Source organism: Cygnus atratus, chromosome 8, assembly GCF_013377495.2.
Source record: "Cygnus atratus isolate AKBS03 ecotype Queensland, Australia chromosome 8, CAtr_DNAZoo_HiC_assembly, whole genome shotgun sequence".
In the NCBI taxonomy this organism is placed as follows: Eukaryota; Metazoa; Chordata; class Aves; order Anseriformes; family Anatidae; genus Cygnus; species Cygnus atratus.
In genome coordinates this window covers 17459191-17482604 of record NC_066369.1, presented here as the reverse complement: position 1 = coordinate 17482604, position 23414 = coordinate 17459191, and the positions used below count along the sequence as shown (strand labels likewise).

The window sequence follows — 23414 nt, the reverse complement described above, 5'->3', positions numbered from 1 at the left end:
CCTTGCTGACTTGCTGCCTGTTAACCCACCGTCAAGCCAAAAGGCTGTTCCAGACTTTTTTGGCGCGTCATTTCACTTCTGGTCCAACTTTTTTTTAAGCTTTCAGAAGCTCTTGGCAGTACATAGGGTTTTGGGAGCAGGCAACCCTCTTAACTCTTCCTCCCAGCTTGACAACCACAACTTTCTTTACCTATCAGTAGTCAGTTTTCTTTGTTTACCCATGTCTGCACAACATCTGTCTTTGCTTACTGTTCATTGAATGCATGAGTCCCCTGAACTACAACGGCTCAGCTTCTTGAGTGAAAAGCTATTTGGGGTTTTTGGTGTGAAGTGCTTTCCTTCCATCTCCTTGGATTACTTTTAAAATTCACAACATAATCAGATCATAAAGGGAGGAAAAACGTATCATGACCTTCAGCGAAAAATCTTCTGACCCTCTTGTGGCATAAAATAATACCAAAGAGAATGGTGGGGTGGTGGTGGTATCAGGCTGTTACTCGGTTGTAGTGTTCTGCATCACTATTCTGTTCAGTCTCTGTTGTTCATTTTCCGCATTCCTTCGTACTTAAGACTTCTCTGAAGGCAGGATATTTGGGGTGCTCTCTTCCTTTCAACAGTCCCAGTACACACATTACTCACTTTCCTTTTACTGGTACTGGTAAGGGAACAGCAAGGATCATTCTTCAGTCAGCTCCATCAGAACAGAGGATAATTACTCATCGGGTGATTACTCATCACCCATTTTCTAGGTGATGCTGCATCTGGAGTTGGGTAAGTTAGGACACCTGGTTGCAGCAGATGCTCTCCCAGACACCAAGGTTGAGTACTGGCACAGAAAAAACAACCCGACACATGGATTCTGTGTGTACTTAAGCCAAAGTCAAAGTACTATTCCTAAAGCCTGAGGCTGTATATTTACATATATTTCACTGAACACAATTTATAACACCCAACTGAAATGCATAAGGAAGAGCTTCTCAGGTAAAGGATGCACAAGCTGTCTAGAGAAAATGGCTTCATTCACTTACTTTCCCTTCTCTGATGATTTTCAGATCTATGGTTCAACTACAAGACTTCCTAAAGAAAGGTTTTTGGCAGGTGCGCTTATGCAATTACTTTTCAGGAGCCGCACTTTTTGTATGTCCTTTATACAGGGATTCAGAGGGAAGATGGGGCCTCTGCACTCATCCCCACCAGCAGGAAAACAAATCCTACAGAGCTAGAAGGTGCTGGAGCATCCCCAGGGCTGGTGGCCCAGCAGCCTTCACAGCCCTCTCCTTATGCTTTTTCAACAAACCATTTCTAAGGCTGCAGAACATGAGAAGCAAAAGAAATTGCTTATTTATTTGCAGAGGAGAGTGGGATGGAGAAATGAGAACAACTCAAACCATGGCTGCAGACCTGTCTCTGGCATCGCTCCCCAGCTCCACTGGGAAGATGCAAACTGCCTCCCTGCCCCAGCCTCTCCCCTCCCATCCACACAGGCCTGGAGCAGGGCAGGCCACACACATCTGCGGGTGCTGCCCTTGTCAGGCAAGCTTTTTTTTTTCCCCCTCCTCTGATGCAGAACTTGGCTCAATGACTAGAAAATCTGGGAAAATCCCATCATCACAAAAGCACATGTCCCCCATTTAGCTGAATGTGAAAAAACCAGCAAACAATCATACCAGGCAAACAATGAGCAGCTGATGGAAGATAAAAGTACAAAGGGAAAGGGGAACCCACCCACACCCCCCAAAAAAAAAAAAGTAACCATGACAAAAAAAGCTCTCATTATATAATGAGAAGGAAAAAGGCATTGGTGAGAGTAATGGTGGGAGGCTGCAGAGATATCCCACAGGGCTCTAGCAAACCTTATCAGGAATGTGCCCTGACTTCACCACGTGACCCGGCTGTTTGTATTCAGCTGAGCATTTGCAGTTACCATACACATCATCAGCCAAGGACAAGCTACTTCTTGCTTCATCTGTATGGTGAAGGAATATGGTAGAGAACTGACGTTGCCACTCTCCTTTCAAATAAGAGAATAAATGGCATGTCAACCTTCACCACCCTGGGACACTAACATTCCCACAACGGTCCCTAGTGCAGGCTGCACATCTGGTGCAGATGTAACAGCTGGCAGATCAAAAAAGAAACAAAAAACAAGACAACCCTATTTCCTCACTAACATCTGCATCTGAATGCAAAACCAAATGAATACACAATTTCACTTTTTGCTTTTATGATGCCAGCCTAGACTAAGCCCTTATTATATGCAGTGGTTTGCTTGTTTGTCCTCAGAAGTGCAAAGGTAACTCAGTCATAGCTTGCCACCCCCAAGGACACCCACTTGCAGTGAAGACACAATCAAAGCCCTTTCTCTGTACAAGACTTCTCTTTTATGAAGAGTCTGCTTAAATATGTAAGCAATTTCATGGACAGAAAGTCTGAGTAATTTTCAAAAGGTCATCTTTTCCAAACTGATTACTTTAAACTTTAGCTCTCATCATAGTGCTACTGATATTTAAGTCACTATAAGGAACTGAACCTAGGGTCACTAGTAGACATTTACTCTCTTGATCTAGTAAGAATCTAAGCATCTTTGTATAAGAAAGTGTTCTCACCTTGTTTTGGTGCTTGCGCAACACCCGCAGCTATACATATTGCAATACAAAGGAGGAGGGGCTTCCTAAAAAGAAAAGAACATGTGAGAAAATATGCAAAGTTTCAGGAAAGCATGCAAAGTTTCAGACTCGAAGGAATTAGAAACTTGATTCAACATCCACAGCCAATGTCAGGATACCACTGACTTCAGCAAGTCCTGGATCAAAACCTTCAAGCTCTCCTTCACATCGTACAACTTTCCACTGATGCTGAGAAGGCATTTTGCACAGATATCAAGGACCACGGATGCTCTCATATATAGCACATACATTTCACAATGGCTTTTATTAATAACGTAACTGCATCTGTTTTATATTTTCTTGTGGCAGCCCTCAAATATGAACACTGCTACGTAGTAAATTTCTTCCTGGAAAAAAAAAGTTACCATAAAGAAACTAAAAAAACAAGTGACAAGTTAATGCCTACTAGATACTTTTGTCCCAGTGTACCTACAATGTCTTGTCACCATATCACATTGTGTACCATAAATTAAAGTGTTGTGTCACTTTTCGTCCTGTATGATAAAGTTTTATCATATTACAAACAAAATACGCTCTTCAAAGTAGGAAAAGCCCATCGCATTTTGACTTAAAACTTCATGATCTGATAGAATTTTAATGGATACTTTGGTCTCGCTGATGGTAAAAAAGCAAATAAGATCAATACAGATAACGAACTTGAGATTCACATTAAACAAAGACACCATTAATGCTGAATCTGTGGGTTGGGAACACATTTTAAAATATAGACTGTTTTTTAACAATGGTTAATTAATTCACAAATTAGCCAGATTAGCAGCTAATCTTCTTACCAGTGACTAAATCTTGTAATAACCGAGAAACATTTTCTGTTAATGTTAGACATCCAGGCACAGACACAATTTTACGTAACAATGATAGCGACATATACCAATTTAGCAGTAGGAAAAAATATTTCTACAAAGTGATGCTGAGCAGTCAACTCATGCTCAACCCTCAGCTCAACCCTCTTGCTCACTAACATATGTTTAATATCAAGAAAAATCAATGAATGAGATCCACTGAAAGGGTTTGCTGGACCACACCAGAGTACTTGAGCACCTGGAGTAAACAGAAAGCATTTGAAAGTAATAAAACCGCAACTAAACACCTGTAACTTTGTATGAATTAGTCTTGCCAGTTAGTCAGGTTTGCACGTCAAGAAAGTGCAGGAAGAAATCCTCATGTCTTTGTAGAGGAGTGTACAGTTCAAACCGTAACGGCAGACAAGTTTCTTCCCCTAAGTGTTTGCTGCCAGGTTACCTTCAGCACGGAGGATAACATACACATAAGCCAGGAAGTAATGCTTCAATGAAAATAAATCATGCTATGATTTACAAATATCTATGTACCTATATAAAGCAATATTTAGTGAAAGTCTTAATATTTCTTTCAAGCGTTTGCAATTCAAACATTCCAGAAATCACAGAGCAAAAATCTGTTTTCATTGTTTCCACAGAGAAATAGAGTCAAACCTCATTGACCTAGCAGAGGGTGGGTTTGCGTACTTACCCTGTTCCACCTGGACAGCTTTACCGTGAGGCTTTCAGAGCCAGTCTCTCCTGGCACACCCCCTGTACCCCAGCCCAAGCAGCAGGCAGCTCTCAACCATTGCCCCCAGCCCTTGCTGGCACTCGCCAGCCACCAGCGGAGTGTTCCCCCTTCCTGCTACAAGGAGAAACACCTGCAGCAAATGCCGGAAGGAGAAAGGAAGCATTACAGGCTCAACCAGTTACCACCTTACAGGTGCTCTGGTTCACAAGACAATCGGAAGAAGCATGCTTTCCATCACCACCCGTTCTGCAGGTTGTATAGGTATTTGGCAATAGCCATCACTGCTCTAGTTCTGATCACGGAAGGGGTGGGGGAAAGCCTATGCCTCACAAATCCCAATGTGCTTGTTAGGACACACTTTAAAATTAACCACTGCAGTCCCTAGCTATTCTTCTCTTCAGTCCTTCTCCTGCTACAGTCATGAAACTTCTACTGCAGCAGTTCTGCTGCTTCTGCAAAAGAGTTAATATTGCCTGTTATCCTGACAGCAGGTCAGTTACTGGGCTCACACTTTATTTTTTTCAACTCCGAAGACCAGAATTCAAGTTCTGGTGTAATTTCATGAGTAAACAGTTTCTGTGTCACACAGTGTTTCATCTTTTGATCTAGTAAGAAGCTCGGTGAAAAAAAGTCTTGGAGGTGGACAGCAGACAGCTGTGTTAGCAAGGAAGTCCAAGTATTGCACTGTATCAGCCAGAACTTTTTTTTTCTTTGAATTTTTCTTCTGTTTTCCTATCTTTCATGGACACAAAATGGACTCCCAATTAAAAATAACATGAAACATTTTAATTAACTGAACTCCAAAGTCAGGGTGCTCAGAGAACCCCAGAGCCCAAAGTGCAAAGATCACTCCTTAACATTACAACAACCTCTTCCACAAAGTCAGCCAGGGACAAGCTGAGTGTCAGGTATCCGCCCCTGTCACCTCCCAGCAAATGTTGTAGGAAGGCAAGAAATTCTGAAATGCTCCCAGGGCTGTAGATTACACAGATGTAATTGGATATACAGAAACATTAAGTGAGAGGTAAAGACAAATGTCTGGCTTACATAGTGCGCTCCAGCTAATGTTAAGAACAGATGAGTGATCAGCTAAGAGAAAAAACAGGGACCAGAGACAACCACAGGTCTGGAGGTCCCTAATGCATGGGAAAAGATATTCTTCCTTCTACCTTTTTCCACAACAAGGACAAATTTTTGTAAATGAAACCATGTGCAAACTACATTGAAGCTGTCCAATGCAGCCTCCTCCATGGCCAAAGACGGAAGATGAAAAAAGGAAATTCTATCTTTTGAAGAGAACCTGTTCATTAAAAACCTTCCTTCTTGGTCAAGATCACTACTGTTGGCATTAAAAGCAGCAAAGCATCCGGTTCCGAGACCCTATCCTCACACACAGAGACCAGGTTCCCTGCTGCATAATGCATACACGGCTGAATCCATCTTCTGCCATAGCTGCAGGAATGAAGTGAGCAGTGTGCAAGGCACAGAAGCTCAGCCTCAGTCCATGTGCCTTAGCAGAGGCCATAGCACTTGGGGAGACTTGCCCTGTTGGGACATGACAACAGAAAAATGCAGAAGTGCATGGCAGGAAGACCAATCTCTCTGGCTGACTCAAATGTTGGCCGGTATTCCCCCTTTTAACAACACACAATGAGCCTGAAGCTGTTCCGTATTGGAGCAGTAATGCCCCTTGGCAATGTCCTGTCCTAGAGTCCAATTATCTTTTGAGCTTCCTCCCCTTCTCCTACCTTTGCATCTTCTCTCCTGTTTTATATGGAAGCATGAGCTGATGGCAACTACATAATTGCTTGCAGGAAGGAACTACCAAATGTGGTTGAGCTATTCCACCACTTAAAATAGAGCTTATCTTTCTGTTTATCTTTAAGATCTTGTGGCTGTTTGTCTCTTCCTATGCGTGGACAGCGACTGTGTTTTTTTCCATTCAGGATGACAGACAGCTGAGGAAACTGATAAGCTTCAAAGCAAGTCATGGCAAGCAACAATGCAAAATTCCACATTTGAAGACTACTCAGCAGCATACAGAGCTTGGGTTTGGTCAGTGCACGGCAGTGTAGCATAACAGTATTGTCTTCATTCCCTGATAGTTTCCTAAACCTCAGATTTGAAGGAAGGAAGACCACTAGCTGGCTGCTAAAGAAGGCTAGAAAACCTGATCCCGGCGTTACCAGCACAGACACAGAACATACTAAACCTGAGGGCTGCATTCAACCCTGCATTCATCAGTGACCCCACATGCACTGCTGCTTTAGATCTCCTCTGAAGACAACAGCCCAGTTTGTGTCCATGACAGAAGTTGAAAGAGTGTCATGTACATCTTCTAATGTATGCTGCATAGGCAGCCTCCCTCCCAGCAGCTGTCCCCATAACACCCTTCCCCTAAACCACCTGGGCAAACACAGACTGTGCACCCCCTCATTCCACTCAAACCAAGAGCCCCCTTGGAAATCTTAGGCAAGTGTTTAAACATTGGGAAGACCCAGGACACAGTAGTATATCAGGAGATTTGGATTATCCTCTCCAGATGGGCCTGCTGTTGGCAGTCTACAACTCCAAGCAGCACAACCCCTGTCTCTGTCAGCTCCAGCAGTGCTTAGGCTGGTGTTGCAGTTCTCTTCTATCTCCTGATGGCACAACCCTCCACAGGGATCAGCACTGGCAAAGCCGTTCATACTTGGACATACCTGAGCGTCTAGGTATCCATACAGATAACTTTATAAGTCAAACCTCACAGCAAGTGCAGTCACAGCTCCCTCACTGATGGACACTAGTGTAACTTCCTTCCTTTCTTCCATTTTTTTCCCACCCTAAAAGCACTATATCTGTTTTTCACACTGCTCTCCTCAGCAAGGCAGCCCTAGAACATCCCGTGCCTCCCACACAGATTTTCTCAGAGTTTCCTATGAGCCTTGTCTCCACACCAAGGAAAAGGAGCAATGAGTGGCAGAGCTCCTGCCATGCACAGCCTCTCTGGCCTCTCAAAAGCAGGAGGCGAATAAGGCACTCAGGTAAAACCCTGAGGGTTTTTTGGGGAATGGCGATAGAACCTTCTAGACAGAGGCACCCCATGCCTCTCAACGACCTATTTCAATATCTGAGAAGACAGATGTCTTCCTTTGCCACTATCACGAGACAAGGTGGCAGGGCCCATGCTGCTCCCGGGTTCTGACGCCTGCAGCCAGTGCGGCTGGCGGGGACATGGCGGCCTCCACAGCCTGGTCCTGGTGAGCGTCGCACACCCTTTGCTCACCATGCACCTGGTAAACAGCGAGGGTGAGGCTCCTGAAAACCTTGCAGCAGGCTCATAACTTTAGAGAAGGGAAGAAGGAAGGGACAGAAGATAAGGTGAGAGGAATAGTATCGAAAAATGCATTGCTCTTCCCTCCTGAGGAGCAGTGGCCTAAGAGGAGTCCTACAACAGAGCTGTGGTGTGGAGGAAGGGAACTCCCTGTCTGGTGGTCCCGTTGCTCTCGGGACAGCATGTAGCTTATGATGACAACCTAGCACATCCAGAACAATCACGTTAGCATTTCTAAAAGCAGAAAAATGAATGAAAAAATATGATTTTAGACCTGTTTTTATGAGCATGTACTTGATTCCTCACATTAGCTCTTGTCTGGACAGAGGACACTAAGTTTCCCTCTGTATCAAGGCAGAAGTATGCAGCTTGGATTCCCAGTCCTGAGAAATGCGCTTGTCTTTCTAGGATTGTCTCTGTGCATTTTGTAGATCACTCTTCAAAGATCCTACAGCTCACTGCTTGCAAGAGACAAGGGGAATACAGGGTTGTTCATGTTTTAAAATGAAATATTCTGTCAGCAAACTGTCAGACTTAGGCATCACGCAGCTTTAGGAGTTTTATGTATTTAACCTGCAGAGACAATCCTATAGAGGTAGCAGGTCTGACCTACTGGCATTTCCACAAAAACGTGGTTTAGGTTGCAAGGAACTGACTGGTTTGAGAAACGCTAAGTAAACCTGATCCTTTAGCAAAAAAAAAATCTGGTTTCTTAACACAGGCAAGCACCCGGGTTGCCTTCTCTCAAGAGAATCAGGTAAACAAGTCAAACTGTCCATATAGCTCCAGAACATATATTGTATCTACTATAATTCTATCTCAGCGATACAGATTTTGTACTCAGGTAAACTGCATCTGTGTTACTTTACAATAATTCAGCTTTTCTCCATCAGCAATACCCCCTCACATATACCAAAAAAAATAATCCTGTTTTTAACTTGCACTCAGAAGTCCCGCAGACGCAGCCACTCAGACCACCTTCAGGCAGCCACGTAGCTGCTGATCACCGCTCAGGCAGACCCAGGTAACACGCCAGCAGCACAATCCTCACTACAACACAGAACAAATCCTTCCTGTTCCCACCCGGAGCTCACTGTAAACCTCATTCCAGCCACTGCCTGAATAAAATAAGCACTTTATAAAGAAGACACACACTGGTAACCTCTATAATGTCATTTCAACCATCAAAAGTTCACGATCATCTTGCTTAGTCTGCATTTAGGCAAACCACAGAGGAGAGAGGAGCTCTGCCTTCACATCGCAGATGTACTCTAGAAACGCATAAGCCTCTTGCAGAAGCACGTAAATGCAGGGCACCTCACCTGGTGATACACGTTACAGAGGGAGCAGCCTCAGCTGTTAAGCGTTAAGCCTTGCAGGTTTTGCTTGTTGCCCTTGAATAGACGTGCAGTAAGGGGGGGACATGCAACCAGGTCACCTGCGGGTGCAGGGACACGCTGTCCCCCAAGCACCCCGCTCCAACCTGGGGATGGGGGACACCGCACCTCGACCCCGCACCCCTCAGGACAGGACAGGGGAGAGCTACAGAGCACCGGGACCCCCACAGCCCCCTGAGGAGGGAACCAGCACCTCGCTGGGTTAGGGCTGGCGGCTCGGGAAAGCCCCCGGGTGAGGAGCCCCCAGCCCAGCCCAGCCCAGCCCATTCCACCCTATCTCCTGCCCGCGCTCCCGCTTACGTTGGTGCTGCGGGAGAGATGCGTCCTCGCCTTGTCCTCTGGGCTCCCAAATGCATTTGTATGCATTTGTCCGGGCAGCGGAGGTCCGAGGGAAAGCCGGAGCCGAGCGCCGCGCCGCCGGAGGCTCAGGTCCTGCCCATCAAACCCCGGCGGCCCCGAGCTCTCCGCCGAGCTCCGCGCACGGCCCGCGGGGGGGGGGGGGGCGCGGGGGCCGGGACGGGGCCGGGAGCCGGAGGGGGCGCGGCGGGGCCGGGGGCGGTGCAGGGGGCGCGGGGGAGCCCCGCGGCTGCCGGAGTCCGGCGCTGCTGCCGCCCGCCCCGGCACCCGCCGCGGTGTTGGGTTTCACCGCCCGCTGCCGGGAGATTACATCAGCAAACGCGGCCCCGGGGCGGGCCGGCCCCAACCCCAACCCCAACCCCAACCCCAACCCCAACCCCAACCCCAACCCCACAACCCCGGCAGGTGATGCCGCTGGGCGCTGCCCGCTGGGCTTCAGGTGGGGACCGGGGCTGGAAGGCGCAGGTTGGGTCAAAACGCAGGGATTGGGGAGGGGGGCGGTGAAGCGGTGTGAGGGGGAAAGCTGAGCGTGCTGCAGCCTTCTGCTTCTCGGGTGGAAGGGGAGTGGGGTCCTGCAGTCCTCCCTCTGGAGAATGTTTGAAGAGCAGATGTAATTTGGTAGCATGGGGATGCCAAAAGAAATATGACTCCCTTCGCTGTCTCTTCCTAAAGAGACAGAGGGCTTCTTAACTGTCATCTGCAGTTCTCCTACCTCGTCCCAGGAACAGTCTAGCACAACTTTTTCCGATAAGATATCTTGATGGAAGCTGTCTCTGAAAACACACAAGGTAAAGTTAGATGATACAATACGTTGCAATACACACCGTGCTGCAAACCCACGGTCAAATCCTGCAGCCTCACTTAAGCTGACTTCCATTGACCTAAGCAGAAATTTTACACGAGTTAGGATTGTGGTATTTGGCTCTATCTGGGTGTAATTTCACAAAGATTTTACATCAGACCTGCAGCAAAGATCTTCAAGCTGTAGGTATGATGGAGAAAGGTGACATGAAATAAAACTGAATGTGCAGAAAAGAATTGCTAAAGCACAAAGAAAGGTTTCTCAAGATGAGGATTGTATGTTGTCACTGAGGATGCTCCACTCAGCTGAAAAAGCCTCCTCTGCGTGGTCCAAGAAGCTGGGAACAGGCATAAAAATGGGGAAAAAAAGGTGAGGCAACCAAGGGCAAACCTAGACTGGTGACTTTTCTTGAGTATAGCAGAATACAAAGTTACAGGAGATAAATTACTCTCAGAGAATTGACCTGAATGTTTCAGTGTTTAGTTTCACACAAATTCATTTTCAACAACTTGAATCACCCAGAACGTTCATCGTCTCACTGACTACCCTGGGATTTCCTATTTCCTTTGCATTTTGAAAGCTGAAGGAAAAAAAATGATGACATTTTACCTTCCTGTCTATGTACCTTGCATTAAAAATAAGTGACAGCAGAACAGGAAAATGTATTTGTTCACTGAGGAGAACTTTGTTCCTGCCCAGATGTATTAGACGCTGCTGTAATCAAGTCTTTGTCAGCATTTCTTTCTGGTTTAGACCATACTTGAGTGGCTTCCTGGGTGAATCCTGCCCTCGTTTCAGTGCACATTGACAGGTCTAAGAGCCATCCTGCAGCGCAAGGCGAGGTGGGGTGAGGGCATCATGTGCCGAGATCGCCCCTTCCTGCAGTGCTTGTGCCAAGGATGGCACAACTTGAGCTTCTCGCCAGCCATGTGTACCGGGTATAAATAAAGCTTGCTGACCCTGACTATACAGTGACTTAAAGCAGTGTAATGTTTAAAAATTAACGCCAGTTGTTCAGTTTCCTATATTCAGAATGACAAAATTAAGTTCACAAGTAGGACACTTGACTCCTGCTTGGTGCTTTTTTCTTTATGTCCCTGTTAAAGTCTGTGCTGTGGGTTTGGGCCCTGCCTTCGGGCTACTTGGGCAGGGTCCTTGGCTGGCCCATTGTAGGGAGTCCAGGGGCCCATCAGGACATGGGAGGCATGGGCCAGGGCTACTTGTGCCATCCCGTTTCCCTGCCACATGCAGCCCACACGCTGCAGAGCCAAGCGTGCACCAGCGGGTTGGGGCCCCGTGAGGGCAGGTCCTTATGCCCCCACCCCGTGTCTTGAGCCTCTTTCTGTAAAGTGACTAATGCTACTCTGCAGCTCAGTTGTTTTCCTTTGGCATTAACACCATTCAGAGCCTCTGAAGCTTCTAGCAGAAGCAATGAGCACCATCGAATGGAGACAAAGAAAGCAAATCAAAAAGCATGAGGAAAACAAATGGCTTGCGTGAGGTCAGACCACGAGTGTGTGGCACTGCTGGAAACAGTCCAGCAGTCCCCACCTCATAGCCCATCACCTTGCGTGTTAGATCTGTGCCAGCTCTCTTCGAAGCTTCACACCAAAAGTCAGCATCGGTCTTAATCCTACACTTCTTCCAAGTGTTTTTACAGCCTAATACACAAAACCTACCATGTTTAAAGCTATCAGATTACTTGTGTTTATTTCAAGAGCTATATTTAGTCATCTGTATACTTACAGACACTGAAAGACACATTCAAGCTCCAAATGTGTTAGCTCTCATTCCAACACAGTGATGCTGGAGTTTCGTTTCCTATGGTGAATGTCCTGAGATCCCATTTTTCCGTGTCTGCTCTCTCCTGCTTGACTACAGCCTGTCCCTGATTTCTCTTATCTCTCCAAGTAAGATTACTGAAAGACAAAATTAGTTCTTTCAAGGCACCACTTCTGGCCTTTCTGACGTGATTGCAAGCTCTTCTGTTTGTTTTCTCATTTTCCATCAGTTTTTTCCTCCTTTCATGAACTAACTTGCTCATCTGTCACTCCAGATTACAGCTGCTGAGTTCCAGCCCCACTGCGAGGCACATAGCACATGTTCTTAAGCGGTGTAAGAGGCAAGGAAAAAGGTTCCTGTCTGGGATTCTCCTTCCAAAATAAGTACAGGAGAAACAAACAGTAAGTACATTTCCAGAGCCTAAAAATAAAGAAATAAAGGAATAAGAATTTGAAGGAAAATGTGTGAAATGGTAATGTAAGGGCTTGGAGTTGGACTCTGAGTCTTATCCCATTGCACTCAATGAGCTTTACCTTTGACTTTGGTAGGAGCAGAACAGGACCCATACAAGTTTCCTGGTCCAGTCCCAGAATTAGGATTTTTTGGCAGAAGATCTACACCGCTATTGAGTTACCACTGGCGACCGATTTTCCCTGCACACCACAATATATGGTGTTAGGCTACGTACCAAAACTGTTGGAACATAGTTCAGCAAAATATTTATTTAGAACTCTCTCTGTGGCAGCCAAAAAATGTTTAACACATTGCTCTGGTTAAAGAAAGTTACCAAGCTATCAAATGTGATTAAGAAATACAAGAGATGGAAAGGATTACAGCATGTCTTTGACAAAAAATGCCTAAAATCAAAGAAAAAGGAAAAGTGGTCTGAAACCATTTGTCTTTGCAGAATGTGAAAGAAATTGTAATGACCAGTATCTGCCTTCTATCTCTAGTTATGCCTATTACCTTCTGATAGAAAGAATTAGTGAGAAACAATGTTTTTCAGTTCTGAATATGCCAAAAATCTGGAAATGCCTTTGAAGAACATGGTTCTTGATGACTTCTTACTTCTATCACTTTTAATTTTCTACTAGCAAAATTTTTGCTATGGAGAAATAATTAAATTTACATTCCTAAGAATTCAGAGTGGAGAGGATTTTTCTACCTTACAAGACCAACACAAAAACCTGTGAGGGGAAGGGGCTAAGAGAAGAAAAGATGCCATGAGTTCAGAGGACTAAAGTTCAGAGATCCTGGCACACAGAGCAAAATAAATAAATAAAACTAAGATAAAATAAAAGCATGCAATAGTCAGGACTGACAAAAATGCCAAGCCACAAATGACCATACAGACCAGTGAGATCCTTCAAGATGCTTAGTTAAAGCAAACAAGGGAACATATCCAGCCAGGAGCAAGAAAGAGAAGAGAGCCCCAGTGAACCACAAGACATAGTACAGGCTCCAGACCACAAGGCTCCAGTGACTCCAGCTGGGAAAGGTGTGTCACTGAAGCCAAGATACTTGTGACCGTTTGTGAGACCTGGTATCATCCATTTTAATAAGCCACAGCTATAGCAGAGACCAATCTTAACATAGAGTTAAAGACCCTTTTAGAGAAAGCTGAAATGTGCAACTGAAGCAAAACGTGCTGGAGGAGCAACCCCACACCCAGCAGCTGAAAATCTGTGACGTGTTGTTCCAGTGATGGCACATCGTATGCCATACCAAGAATGCGGAGAAGCCTAGCCAAACACACAAGAAAATATTAAAGGAAGAGAGAAGCCTGAGAAGCAGCTATTCTGAAAGTAATAAGTGAATGGAAAGTACAAGAGCAAGAACGAGTGCAACATAGGAACCATGGGAATGGCTCACCAGACAAGAAGACTCCAATTACCAAACAGGCCAAACTGCGAAGAGAGAAGCACAGTAAATTTCCATCCCAAAGAAAGGCTTTGAAGCCCAAGAGCAACTAATGAAAGAAAAACCAGAGGAGTTAAAGAAAACCCTATGATTTTCATTTTTAGTTAACCTTTGTCCCATCATCGATGGAGTGTTTTGCGATCCAGGCAGGAAGCGGAGACACCCACTCTCATGGGCAGAAAGATGTGTTTGACGTGAGGTATTTCTGGGATACTCACTGAACTGAAAAGCTACTTGTAGGTGACATCTGTAAATATGGCTGAGAGTCGGTATGCCCAGGACCAAATCACAAACTCTACAGGCATGTGCTGAGACAGAGAGCAAGACAGACCTCAGTGGGTGCATTTAACCAGTGCTCCCACTGGGGTGGTGGCTGTGACCTCCCACCACAGGATTTCAGCAACCTCGGTGGGGTCCCCTGCACCACAGGGCTTCCTCAGCAAGTCTCCAGGAGCCTTCCCGTGGAGAAGCCTTTCCCAAAGGGTCCCAGTCCTCTGTCACTGTATGAAACCTGCCCCATCTCCATCCATAAAGGGATGTAAAAGCCTATTTTTGGAAATAAATAAATAAACAACAGGAAAGCTCTGATAGTTCTATATGAAACTCATTTGTGTCACCCGAGGATGCTTGGCATCCTTGGTAGTGCTCACTGGCACCCTTCTGCATAGGAAGAAAGGGACAAAAGAACTAGCATTGTATAGGACATCTTTCTGTAGGATAAAATCTGCAGTTATTTCCTGAAAACCACTCTCTGTAGAAGAATAAAAATGGAACTCATTTGGAGTGAAAGTGCCCACACTGATAGTGCTCTCGCAGCCTGCTAGCAAAATCTCAGCAGCACTAAAAATTGCTCACACATCTGGAAGAAACAGCGCAGTCATCTGAGCGGTATTTCGCTCCCAAGCCACAAAGAAGTCTGCGTTAGGCCAGTCCTTTTCCAAAGACATTCCCATTCTTTTCTCAGCAACTGCAGATGATGCTTCATTCCTCAGTTCATTAGTCCTAGAAAGGTCTTGTCCATCTTTGCTTCCAGCCCTCGCTAGAGGAACAGGGCTGAAATATGCTTTTGGCCTGTTTCTGCAAAATTAGCTTCTGGCAACATCAAGGACAGGTTACAGAAGATTTACTCCTCCACTTACTCGTGATGAGTGGTAGTTAAAACCACATTAAATCTCTGCCTTGGAAAAAGGGAACTTGTTCTCACTTTAGAAAACCTTCTCACAATTCTCTCCCGTTGATCTGATACATCCGAAAGTTTCCTCCAACTTCTCACCAATTCTCTTAAGTGGTTTTTGAGTCTCTTATTACAAAGCTTATCTAAATCATACAGAGCAATGGAGTAATTTAAACTGGACAGTATTTGTTGATGCTGTTCATTAAAACAGGAGTTTCTAGACTCAGTAGATACTAACATTATCAATATAAACTGCACTATTTCCCACTTTTTTTGGTACAGGTATGTCAGCATCAGACTTCTCCTGTACTCTTTAGCTTCCAGTAAAGGGAAAAATTGGGACTTACTTTCTTGGAACCTCTGGATCAAAGAAGCAAGCCAAAAGTATTTTTAAGTAGGATTTGGTATTTTTGCGTCATGGATATTTAATTTCCAAAGTGAGAATTCTAGATGAGGCATGTATAATAGCAGGAAATTTTTCTATACAGAAAGGGACTTTAAGTAGATCGCTTTTTCTGAAAATACCAGACAGCTGAATATGTGGAATCTCAGACCAAAATACATTGGCACCAACTTCAATGCTGATATTTTTGTAGTAGTAGTATAATTAATTTTTGTAAATCCTTTGCAGCTGTACCACCAATATAGTGTGGTATTTTTAATAGCCTATTTTCATCACCTTATTTTTAGAGATGAAGGTTTTAATCCTGTTCTTCAGTTATTTAAAATTGATTAGATATGCGGACAAGAACTACTGTTACAGCAAGGGACTTTCCCTGGGCACAGCACGATTTCAGAGCAACTCTTCTCCTTTCCCTCTGTTCCCAGTCATCTCACAGTAGAGACTATTCTTGGAATAAAACTGAACCAAACAATAAGCACTGATTTTAAAAAAAGTAGAGAAGAGATGAATACATCTGAAAGATGAGAATTTTTTGCTTGGATGTAAAATATTTGTTAAGCCAGATGTGCCTGGATTATTCTTATTAGACAGTGGTAAAACCTCATGGTGGTTTAATTATATGGCGTTGGCTTAAAAATCATCAAAACAGTTGAACAACAGATGATGCACGTAACTGCACTGTGTTGACCCAAACTCACACAAAGGTTTAGTAAACGATCCTTGTTACAAGCTTTGGACTTCTCAACTGTAAGTCGAAGTACCAGCATTAACTATTGCCTGCAGCCTGGCAGTGCACACTGGAGTTCTTGCAGGATTGTGGATGATTTTTCACAGGGCTCCGGCTTCTTCTGGTGCTCGGGTTCCTCTCGAGACCAACCAACATTGCACCCTGCGACTTCCAGGGTGAGCAGTGGTGGAAGCTGCAAAGCCTCTTGTGGACACAAGGGAACTGCTACATTTCCAAAGCTCACAACTTGCCTGAATTTTAGTGGAAAGGCAAGAACTATCAGACTGGCACAATGGTCCACTTTACTGTCAGACTTCAGCTATTTTTGCTGAAGCAGGAGATGCCAAACCTTAACTCAGTCTCCACTTTCAAACATAGGTTTTCATCATCAAACAATATGGTTTTCATCTCCCTTCAGAAACTGCTGGGGCAGTACAAAGCTTTCTGAAACGATCCAGCTGAGACAGACCTCTGCAGACTGAAATGTAGACCTCCCTAAAACCAGTAAGAAGAAAAATGCATAAAAATTCTATAGTTTGTTCTTTTTTTACTTCATAGTTCAGGGAGCACTTTATTGTCCCTAAGTATTTAAGGCATTAGAATGTGCTTACCAAAAAATATGGCATTTATGGTTATCAGACGTTTAGCTTTGCTTTAAATTGATTGCCCAACACATGTAAGCTAGCCGCTCTTTTCCAAAGTGAAGTATTTTCCCCGTAATAGCTAACTTACAATGATTTTAGAGTTACATATGTAATAAAACAGCACTTATTTGCCTGCTGGAGAATTTGAATGAAACAGGTTTTAATAAAAAAGTTAAATATCTTATTCCTTTACAAAGAATTGTAGCCTGTATTTTATAGTTTAAATACACATTAAAAATTGGATGAATATCCTCAGATATTTCCAGAAGATTTGCATTATTCTTGAAGCAGCGTTATTTACAAAGTGATTTCCCTAAGCTTAGTAGTCTATAGGTTGAGTTTTGGGGTGGTGTTTTTTTTGGTTGTTTCTTTGTTTTTTGGTGGTGGGAGGGAGGCAAGGGTCTTCAGCTCGCCAGGGTAGCTGAGGCAGTATGAGTTGATTATAAGCAGACTTCCTGTGAAAGGGTAGGTCCCGTGGAGCATTCCCAGGTCCTAGAACACCGCGTTTGTCAGAGCGGACTCCAGAGGAAACTGGGGCAAGCAAAAAAGGGCTATATTTTCCAAGAAATAAAATCCTCTTTTCAGATCCATCCAGATACTTCAGTGACATGTACAGATCCCTCATTTTTGGCAATATCATGTCTATCGAGTCCAGTTTACCTTAGCAAAATCCCAGTAACTGTCAAACACAGACATGGGTTTTGTGGAAGAAGTCCAGATTTTAGAAACTTGGTTGAAGAGAGAAGTATTTCAGACGTGCCTCTGACAGCCAGCCACAACTTGATGCCTTCACTCCACTCCATTTCCTGCACTTTGGAGGATGGAAGAGATTTTGAAGGCCTTTGGTTTAGCAAACTTGGTGATAGGAAACATCCTTCCATGCTTCATACTGACTGCTGGGAAGATGAGGCATGTGCTAGCAGCAGCCAGCCAAGCATGCCCTTCCCCAGTTCTGCATATACAACTGGTAATTCATACGGATCAAGGCATGCATCTGTTAGGAAAAAGATTGTTTTATCTTAATGATACTTCTGAGGAAATGCTGGCACTGAAGACTGACCACTGCCATCAGACCATCACCGAGGAGTGGGAAGAATCCCAATGGCACCAGAGCTGCTTGTTCTGCACTATGGCAATTTGTGCTGAAGTTACTCCACGTGGCAGCTGGACAGAAAGAAAAACTCCAATCTTCATTTTGCATAGCAGCAGGTAATATATTACTCCAAATGTGTAATTAAACAGCATAACTATCAGAGAAATATTTGCTAACAATGACTATCACTTCCTTGTTGACACTACATAATTTATTTCTCTCCCGTTCAGCTGCTTCACTCATTTGACACTCTTCCATGAAGAGACTGAAGAAAATGATGCCGCAGAACATTTGGAAGGGGGAGTGTTTACAAAGCATATAAATAGTCTGATATAGCCCGGGTAATTAGTTGTAAGCAAAGTAATAAAAAATGTGGAGAACTTGCAAGTATGTCAGATGGCTGAAAATGCAGGACTAATTCAGCCATTGGGGCTAGGTTGCATGCTATATGAACACATGATGAATGCCACTCCATAATGTGAGAGCACAAAATAAGCCATGGGCTACGTTCAGTCCAAGCGTGTGCACTACAGCTGAAATATCAATCAAGCCAGATGTTAATTTAGCTCATGGCCCTAAAAATACATTTCTGCAATCTTAGGTACAATGTGCAAGGCAGGATACATTTTTTCCAGAGTATTTACTGAAAATGGAATTATTCTGAAAGATCCTTAAAAAACCTTAGAATTCTTCAAAATTTACCCACGAACACAAATTCTGCTTTTATTTAGACAAAGAGCAGCGAGCACTGAAAGCATACCTCATCCCCTTTGTAGAAGCTGCTGGTTAGCAGTGAAAATCCCTGGACCTCTTTGCCCCCTGCTGTTACATTTTAAAAATTAATGCAGAAGTCCATCAGATCAATGTTTATTTCAGACAGTGAGGTTTGGCTGGGATGTAGCTAATGTCCTTGGCATGTTTTAAGTATCATATCAGAATGAATCATCGACTTCGGTAATACTGTATTATATTTGTCTCTTGTTCAGAGAAATAATGTGTAGCAAGGGAACCCTTAAGGATTAAATCCCCATTTTGGGAGACAGATATACATGTGCTAAGATATGCGACTGAAGTTGACCGAACAGCAGCTCTGAACTTACTGTGTACACACATCTGTCTGTTGATTTTCTTCTAGTCTAGAATATTAACCAATTCTCCAACCTTGCATTTCCCAGGAGAATATAGTTATTAAGGTTTTTTGCTGCATTGTATCATTCAAATCATCATTCTTCTAAGGGTCTAAATGTATGGAGGGCTACCACCAGCCCAGTGTTTTCTAGCTTTAGGCACACAACAGCTTGGCTGCACCAGAAGCACACGCAGTGCAGGGGGATGCCAGGGAGCACTTTTCACAGTAGCCCATGCAGAGCTTGAGGTAAAACTGGTGGCTGGACGTAGGTGCTGGCTGTGCTGCTAGTCTCTCCCCTGAGCTGCTGACTTAAATGAAACACCATCAGCTAATGTTGTGGTTCTCCATGGGATGCAAGACTCATGGTCTTGTTTCATTTCATTCAGTGACTTCCCCATCTCCCCCGGGAGCTGCTCTCCACAGTGATAATATCAGACAATTGTACTGTAGCAGAGCCTGGCCCTTTGTAACCTTGCAAGTACCTTTATTGTCTCGTTACAACAGTGCTGCAGCACGGAGTTTTATCACAATTGCTTCCATCCCTATTTGCTATTGTATAATTCCAAGGGCTGTAAATGCAAAAAGCTTGATTGATATTGGCACTTGGATTTGCATTGCTTTTTTTAAACGTCCTTTAGTCCTAAAGTCTGAAGAGATTATCCTCCCAAACAATACCAGCTGTGTTATGATAACTTTATTAGCACTCAGTTATTTGGATTGACATTTCTACCACCACACTAGCCTCTACAGCACAGGCTGCTATTGTCTGCCTGAGCTTGTGCATCTGAAAGGATTGCAGACAGCAATATACTGCACCCTGATCATCTTCCTGCTCAACTTTAAAACAGAGCCAAGAACAGCCAATGAATAGAAAGTCATTTAGTTTTCCTGTTTAAGTCGACTGCACCTCCTGACTGCCACTGGGAACCTCATGCATCTTGTTTCTACTGCATCAAACTCAGACTTTGCACTGTGCCTGCCTGCTCTTCAAAAAAGGCTTTCAAAATCTCTTTTCATTCACTGGTTCTAATGACAGACCATATAAAAGCTTCATCCTGCCTCTATCCTTCTGTGTTTTCTGTTGTGTTTTTTTTTTTTCCCCTCAAAAAAATATTCTGACACTTGTTAAATTACTTTTATGCTGTTTGTTGACAGGATAATATAAATCAGGAAACACTACAGTCAATTGTGCAAAAATCTTCAACTGTTTCCCCAACAACAGGTAACGGCACCCCACAACTAGGAGTTTATTCTGGTCTGCTGCCCTTTGACATATTTTTCAGTTTTATTTTAGTTTGCAATTGTGCAGTCCTGCATCCTAGGAATTCACTCAGAGGAACAGCAAGTCACTTACAAATATCCCACCTGGCATTTCATGTATTACTGATGACAGGATTTCATACTTAAAGAATTAAAATAAGTACTTGCAAATAAGTTTTAGGGTATTGGCTTTAGTTTGTCAATAAGCAAGCCAGGCCATAGAGTGGAACGTGTCTCAGAAATACAGTTCATACTTCAGAAGGCTTCTTTTCAGAGAGAGGTTCGGACTCCTTCATTTTTGAATAAACATGACATTCATAAATCCCTTGTTTCAGTGATGATAGATCAAATTCAAGTTGGTTCATTTAAACACTCTAGAGGAAAGTCTACTACAAAATCAATTTGGAGAGGCAGTGGAGAACAGAGCCCACATGTCTCATGCCTCAGAGAGAGGCCTGGGTGTGCTGGGGAGCCAGAGGCACCACGAGGGGCTCCTCCCTGCCCAGCCACCCCTGAGCAAGGAGCCAGGACAGCTGCCCAGTGCTTCCACATCCACCACCTGCCCACAAAATGGTGCCACCCCTCACAGACCCCCACAGCTGCTCAGCCAGGAGATGCAGGTCAAGGGACTGCATCCAGTACTGCAGCATCCAAAGCTGATGGCACAACACTGCAAGCTGCAGATCTAGTCGCAGCTCCAGCTGCTTGTTAACAGCTACCCCAGAGCATATTTAAGACCATACCTAACATTTAGTCAAGTTGAGCGAGCATCTTCTCTTCTCTGGCATTTTGACCTGCAAAAAGATACCCAGTGCTTTCACATATACCATGTACTTTTCAGAGAGGCAGATTTTAACTCATTTTCCTCAGAAACCTCTCAGATCTTTTGCTGTTTCATGTACAAATATTTACAATAAAGAGCACTTTCCTGTAAGTGTAACAATAGGTCACAACATTTCACTGTTGTATTTTGGATTTAGCCTCAAAACCAAGCAGACATAACTATTATCTGTTTCCTTTTTTTTTTTAAGCAATAGCTGCCACTGTTATCAACAGCCACGTAACACCATCCCAAACTGAACGCATTCAAGAGCAAGAAGATTCACAAAATTGTGTTGAAGTACTTGTGCCCATGACAAGAATAGGAAAAAATATCCTAAGAAACCACGAGGAAGAACCAGCACAAAACTGGATCATATAAAAATGGTTTACTGGAAAAGACAATTCTCCTTTTGATTTCTCAGGAACTAAAAAATAAAATGTTATGGATACGTTAAGGTTAGGAGACTGCTTTAGAGGGGAGTTAACTCCACTGCGAGGTATTACTCTGTACTAGAATAACCTTTAATTTTTTTTTTTCCAGACCTGTCACACAACTGAAGAAAAACTGTAAGAGTATGTTTGCCCCAACCTTTTGAAAGGTTAGTTTATAGACTCCATAGCATTATGCAAACAATTTCAACCCCTTTTAAATCTGGAAGAAGATAGACGCCTAACTTGGAAGTTAGCAGTGTCAGATGTAGTTAGGAGAGCATCAATCTCCATGAAGAAAAAGGGGTTTTCACCCTGAACCTGACACTGTTTGCTTTCTCAGGGAGAATGAAGCACGGGTGTTTTACTTTCAAGACCTTACAGTAAGGACTGCTTTACAGCTTCCTTATGTGAAGATCCAGAGACAGATGGCCTCCGCTGCCAGCAGCCTCTGGACTGAGTTGTTTTCACTCCTAGGACCTTTGCCCATTCCTCACCTGGAGTCTGAACCTCTGGTCTCTGATGCAGGACTTTCCCTTCAACAAACATGGAAGCTGCACGTGTGAAAGAACACGGAGAAAACTCTACCAGTTACCAAAATGCCTCAGTCTTTAAAGATTCAGAACTAATATCAGACTGACATAACAGTGGAAAGGGAAAAATGCGAGATACCAGCCTGTTGAACCTCACTGAATCGTGGGCTGCTTTGGATGAAACAAGTTTGGTGTTTTTTTCAGTCTGCAGACAAAGCATGGTGCAATGCCATCCTCAGGCTTACAGAAGTCTGCCTGAGCCTAAAGCCACTGCCAGGACAGCAGCTGTCGAAGTTGAGGCACGTGTCCTGCCTGAAGGACCACGTTGTCTTCAACATTCGTAGTTCGCTCAGCCTGACCAATGCAAGCACCAAGCAGCCATGCTGAAGCACATTGGTACTACTGGTTTCTGACCTCATGGCAATGGAGCAAGTGCATGGGTAGTACAACAGCACTCCTGACACAGAAGCAGCGAGCCATGCTGATGTGAACATAGAGGGAAGTAGGGTGGATGGTTCAACAGGGAACTGCATTTCATGCCTTGCTGTGTGGGCCAGCTCAATCAGCTGCATTACAGGTGAACATGCCTCTGGTATAGTTGCACTAGGATCCTTATCACTGCACAGCGAAATTTAGAGGATTAGTTAGTATTATTGTCAAATGGAAATAGCATCTACCCCTAGAAAAGTGAAACATTCTAGAGCTAGGAGTAAGACTCAGGATTGTTTCAGGTCACTGTCCCACCCTCTTCATTCTGGTGAGAGGGGATCCCAGGTGCATACGTGGTAGCAACTCTCTCCAGCTGCCCACCAGCTCCAGCACAGCCTGGACTCCTCTGCAACAGGGCTTTGTTGCAGCCCTTCTCCCAGACACCAAGTGCCTGCTCTGGGCCTGAGCAGCCACCCTTGGAAGAAGGCTTCAGCAGGGCTTCTGCAGCCTGTGCGGAGCAGATAACTCATGGCAGTGGAGAGCTGGAATGAGCCTCTCTCCTCTGATCCGTAGGGGACAGCAGCTAGAGAGGAGCGAACATGTCTGGGATCAAACCCTACTGCCCTCAGCCACATTCCCCAGCCACCAGTGCTGGGGCCAGGAGCAAAGGGCTAGCTCCAAAGGGTAATTGGTAAACGCAATCAAGAGCAAGTTTAATCAAAAAGTACACTCGCTATTCAATACAGCTGTTTATATTTATCACATACATTCAATTAATTCTGTCCTCACTTTGAATTTGTTTTCTACTCACTGCACTGGCTTCCATGACCATATTCTAGATTTGTACTAATGAGAAGAGTAGAATCAGGCCTGCTGGGTTCCCTGGTGATTATCATCTTTGTAGGCCCATGCTTAATGAGGAACCTTCAGCAGCCAACAAATGACATTAACAAGACAAAAAAAGGAAATAATGTCATTCT

At 44.2% G+C, this 23414-nt stretch overlaps 1 protein-coding gene across 1 annotated transcript in view; it reads right to left on the bottom strand.

The window, feature by feature from the left end:
- COL24A1 (collagen type XXIV alpha 1 chain) overlaps positions 1–9288 on the bottom strand; it is a 135103-nt gene extending 125815 nt beyond the window's left edge. Inside the window, exons 1-2 of the mRNA XM_035537455.1 lie at positions 9231–9288; positions 2607–2671 (exon numbers count right to left, since the gene is read on the bottom strand). Coding sequence (XP_035393348.1) covers positions 2607–2671; positions 9231–9286 — 121 coding nt within the window. The 5' untranslated portion in view covers positions 9287–9288. The remainder of the gene's footprint in view (positions 1–2606; positions 2672–9230) is intronic.
- Between the last annotated feature and the right edge of the window lie 14126 nt (positions 9289–23414).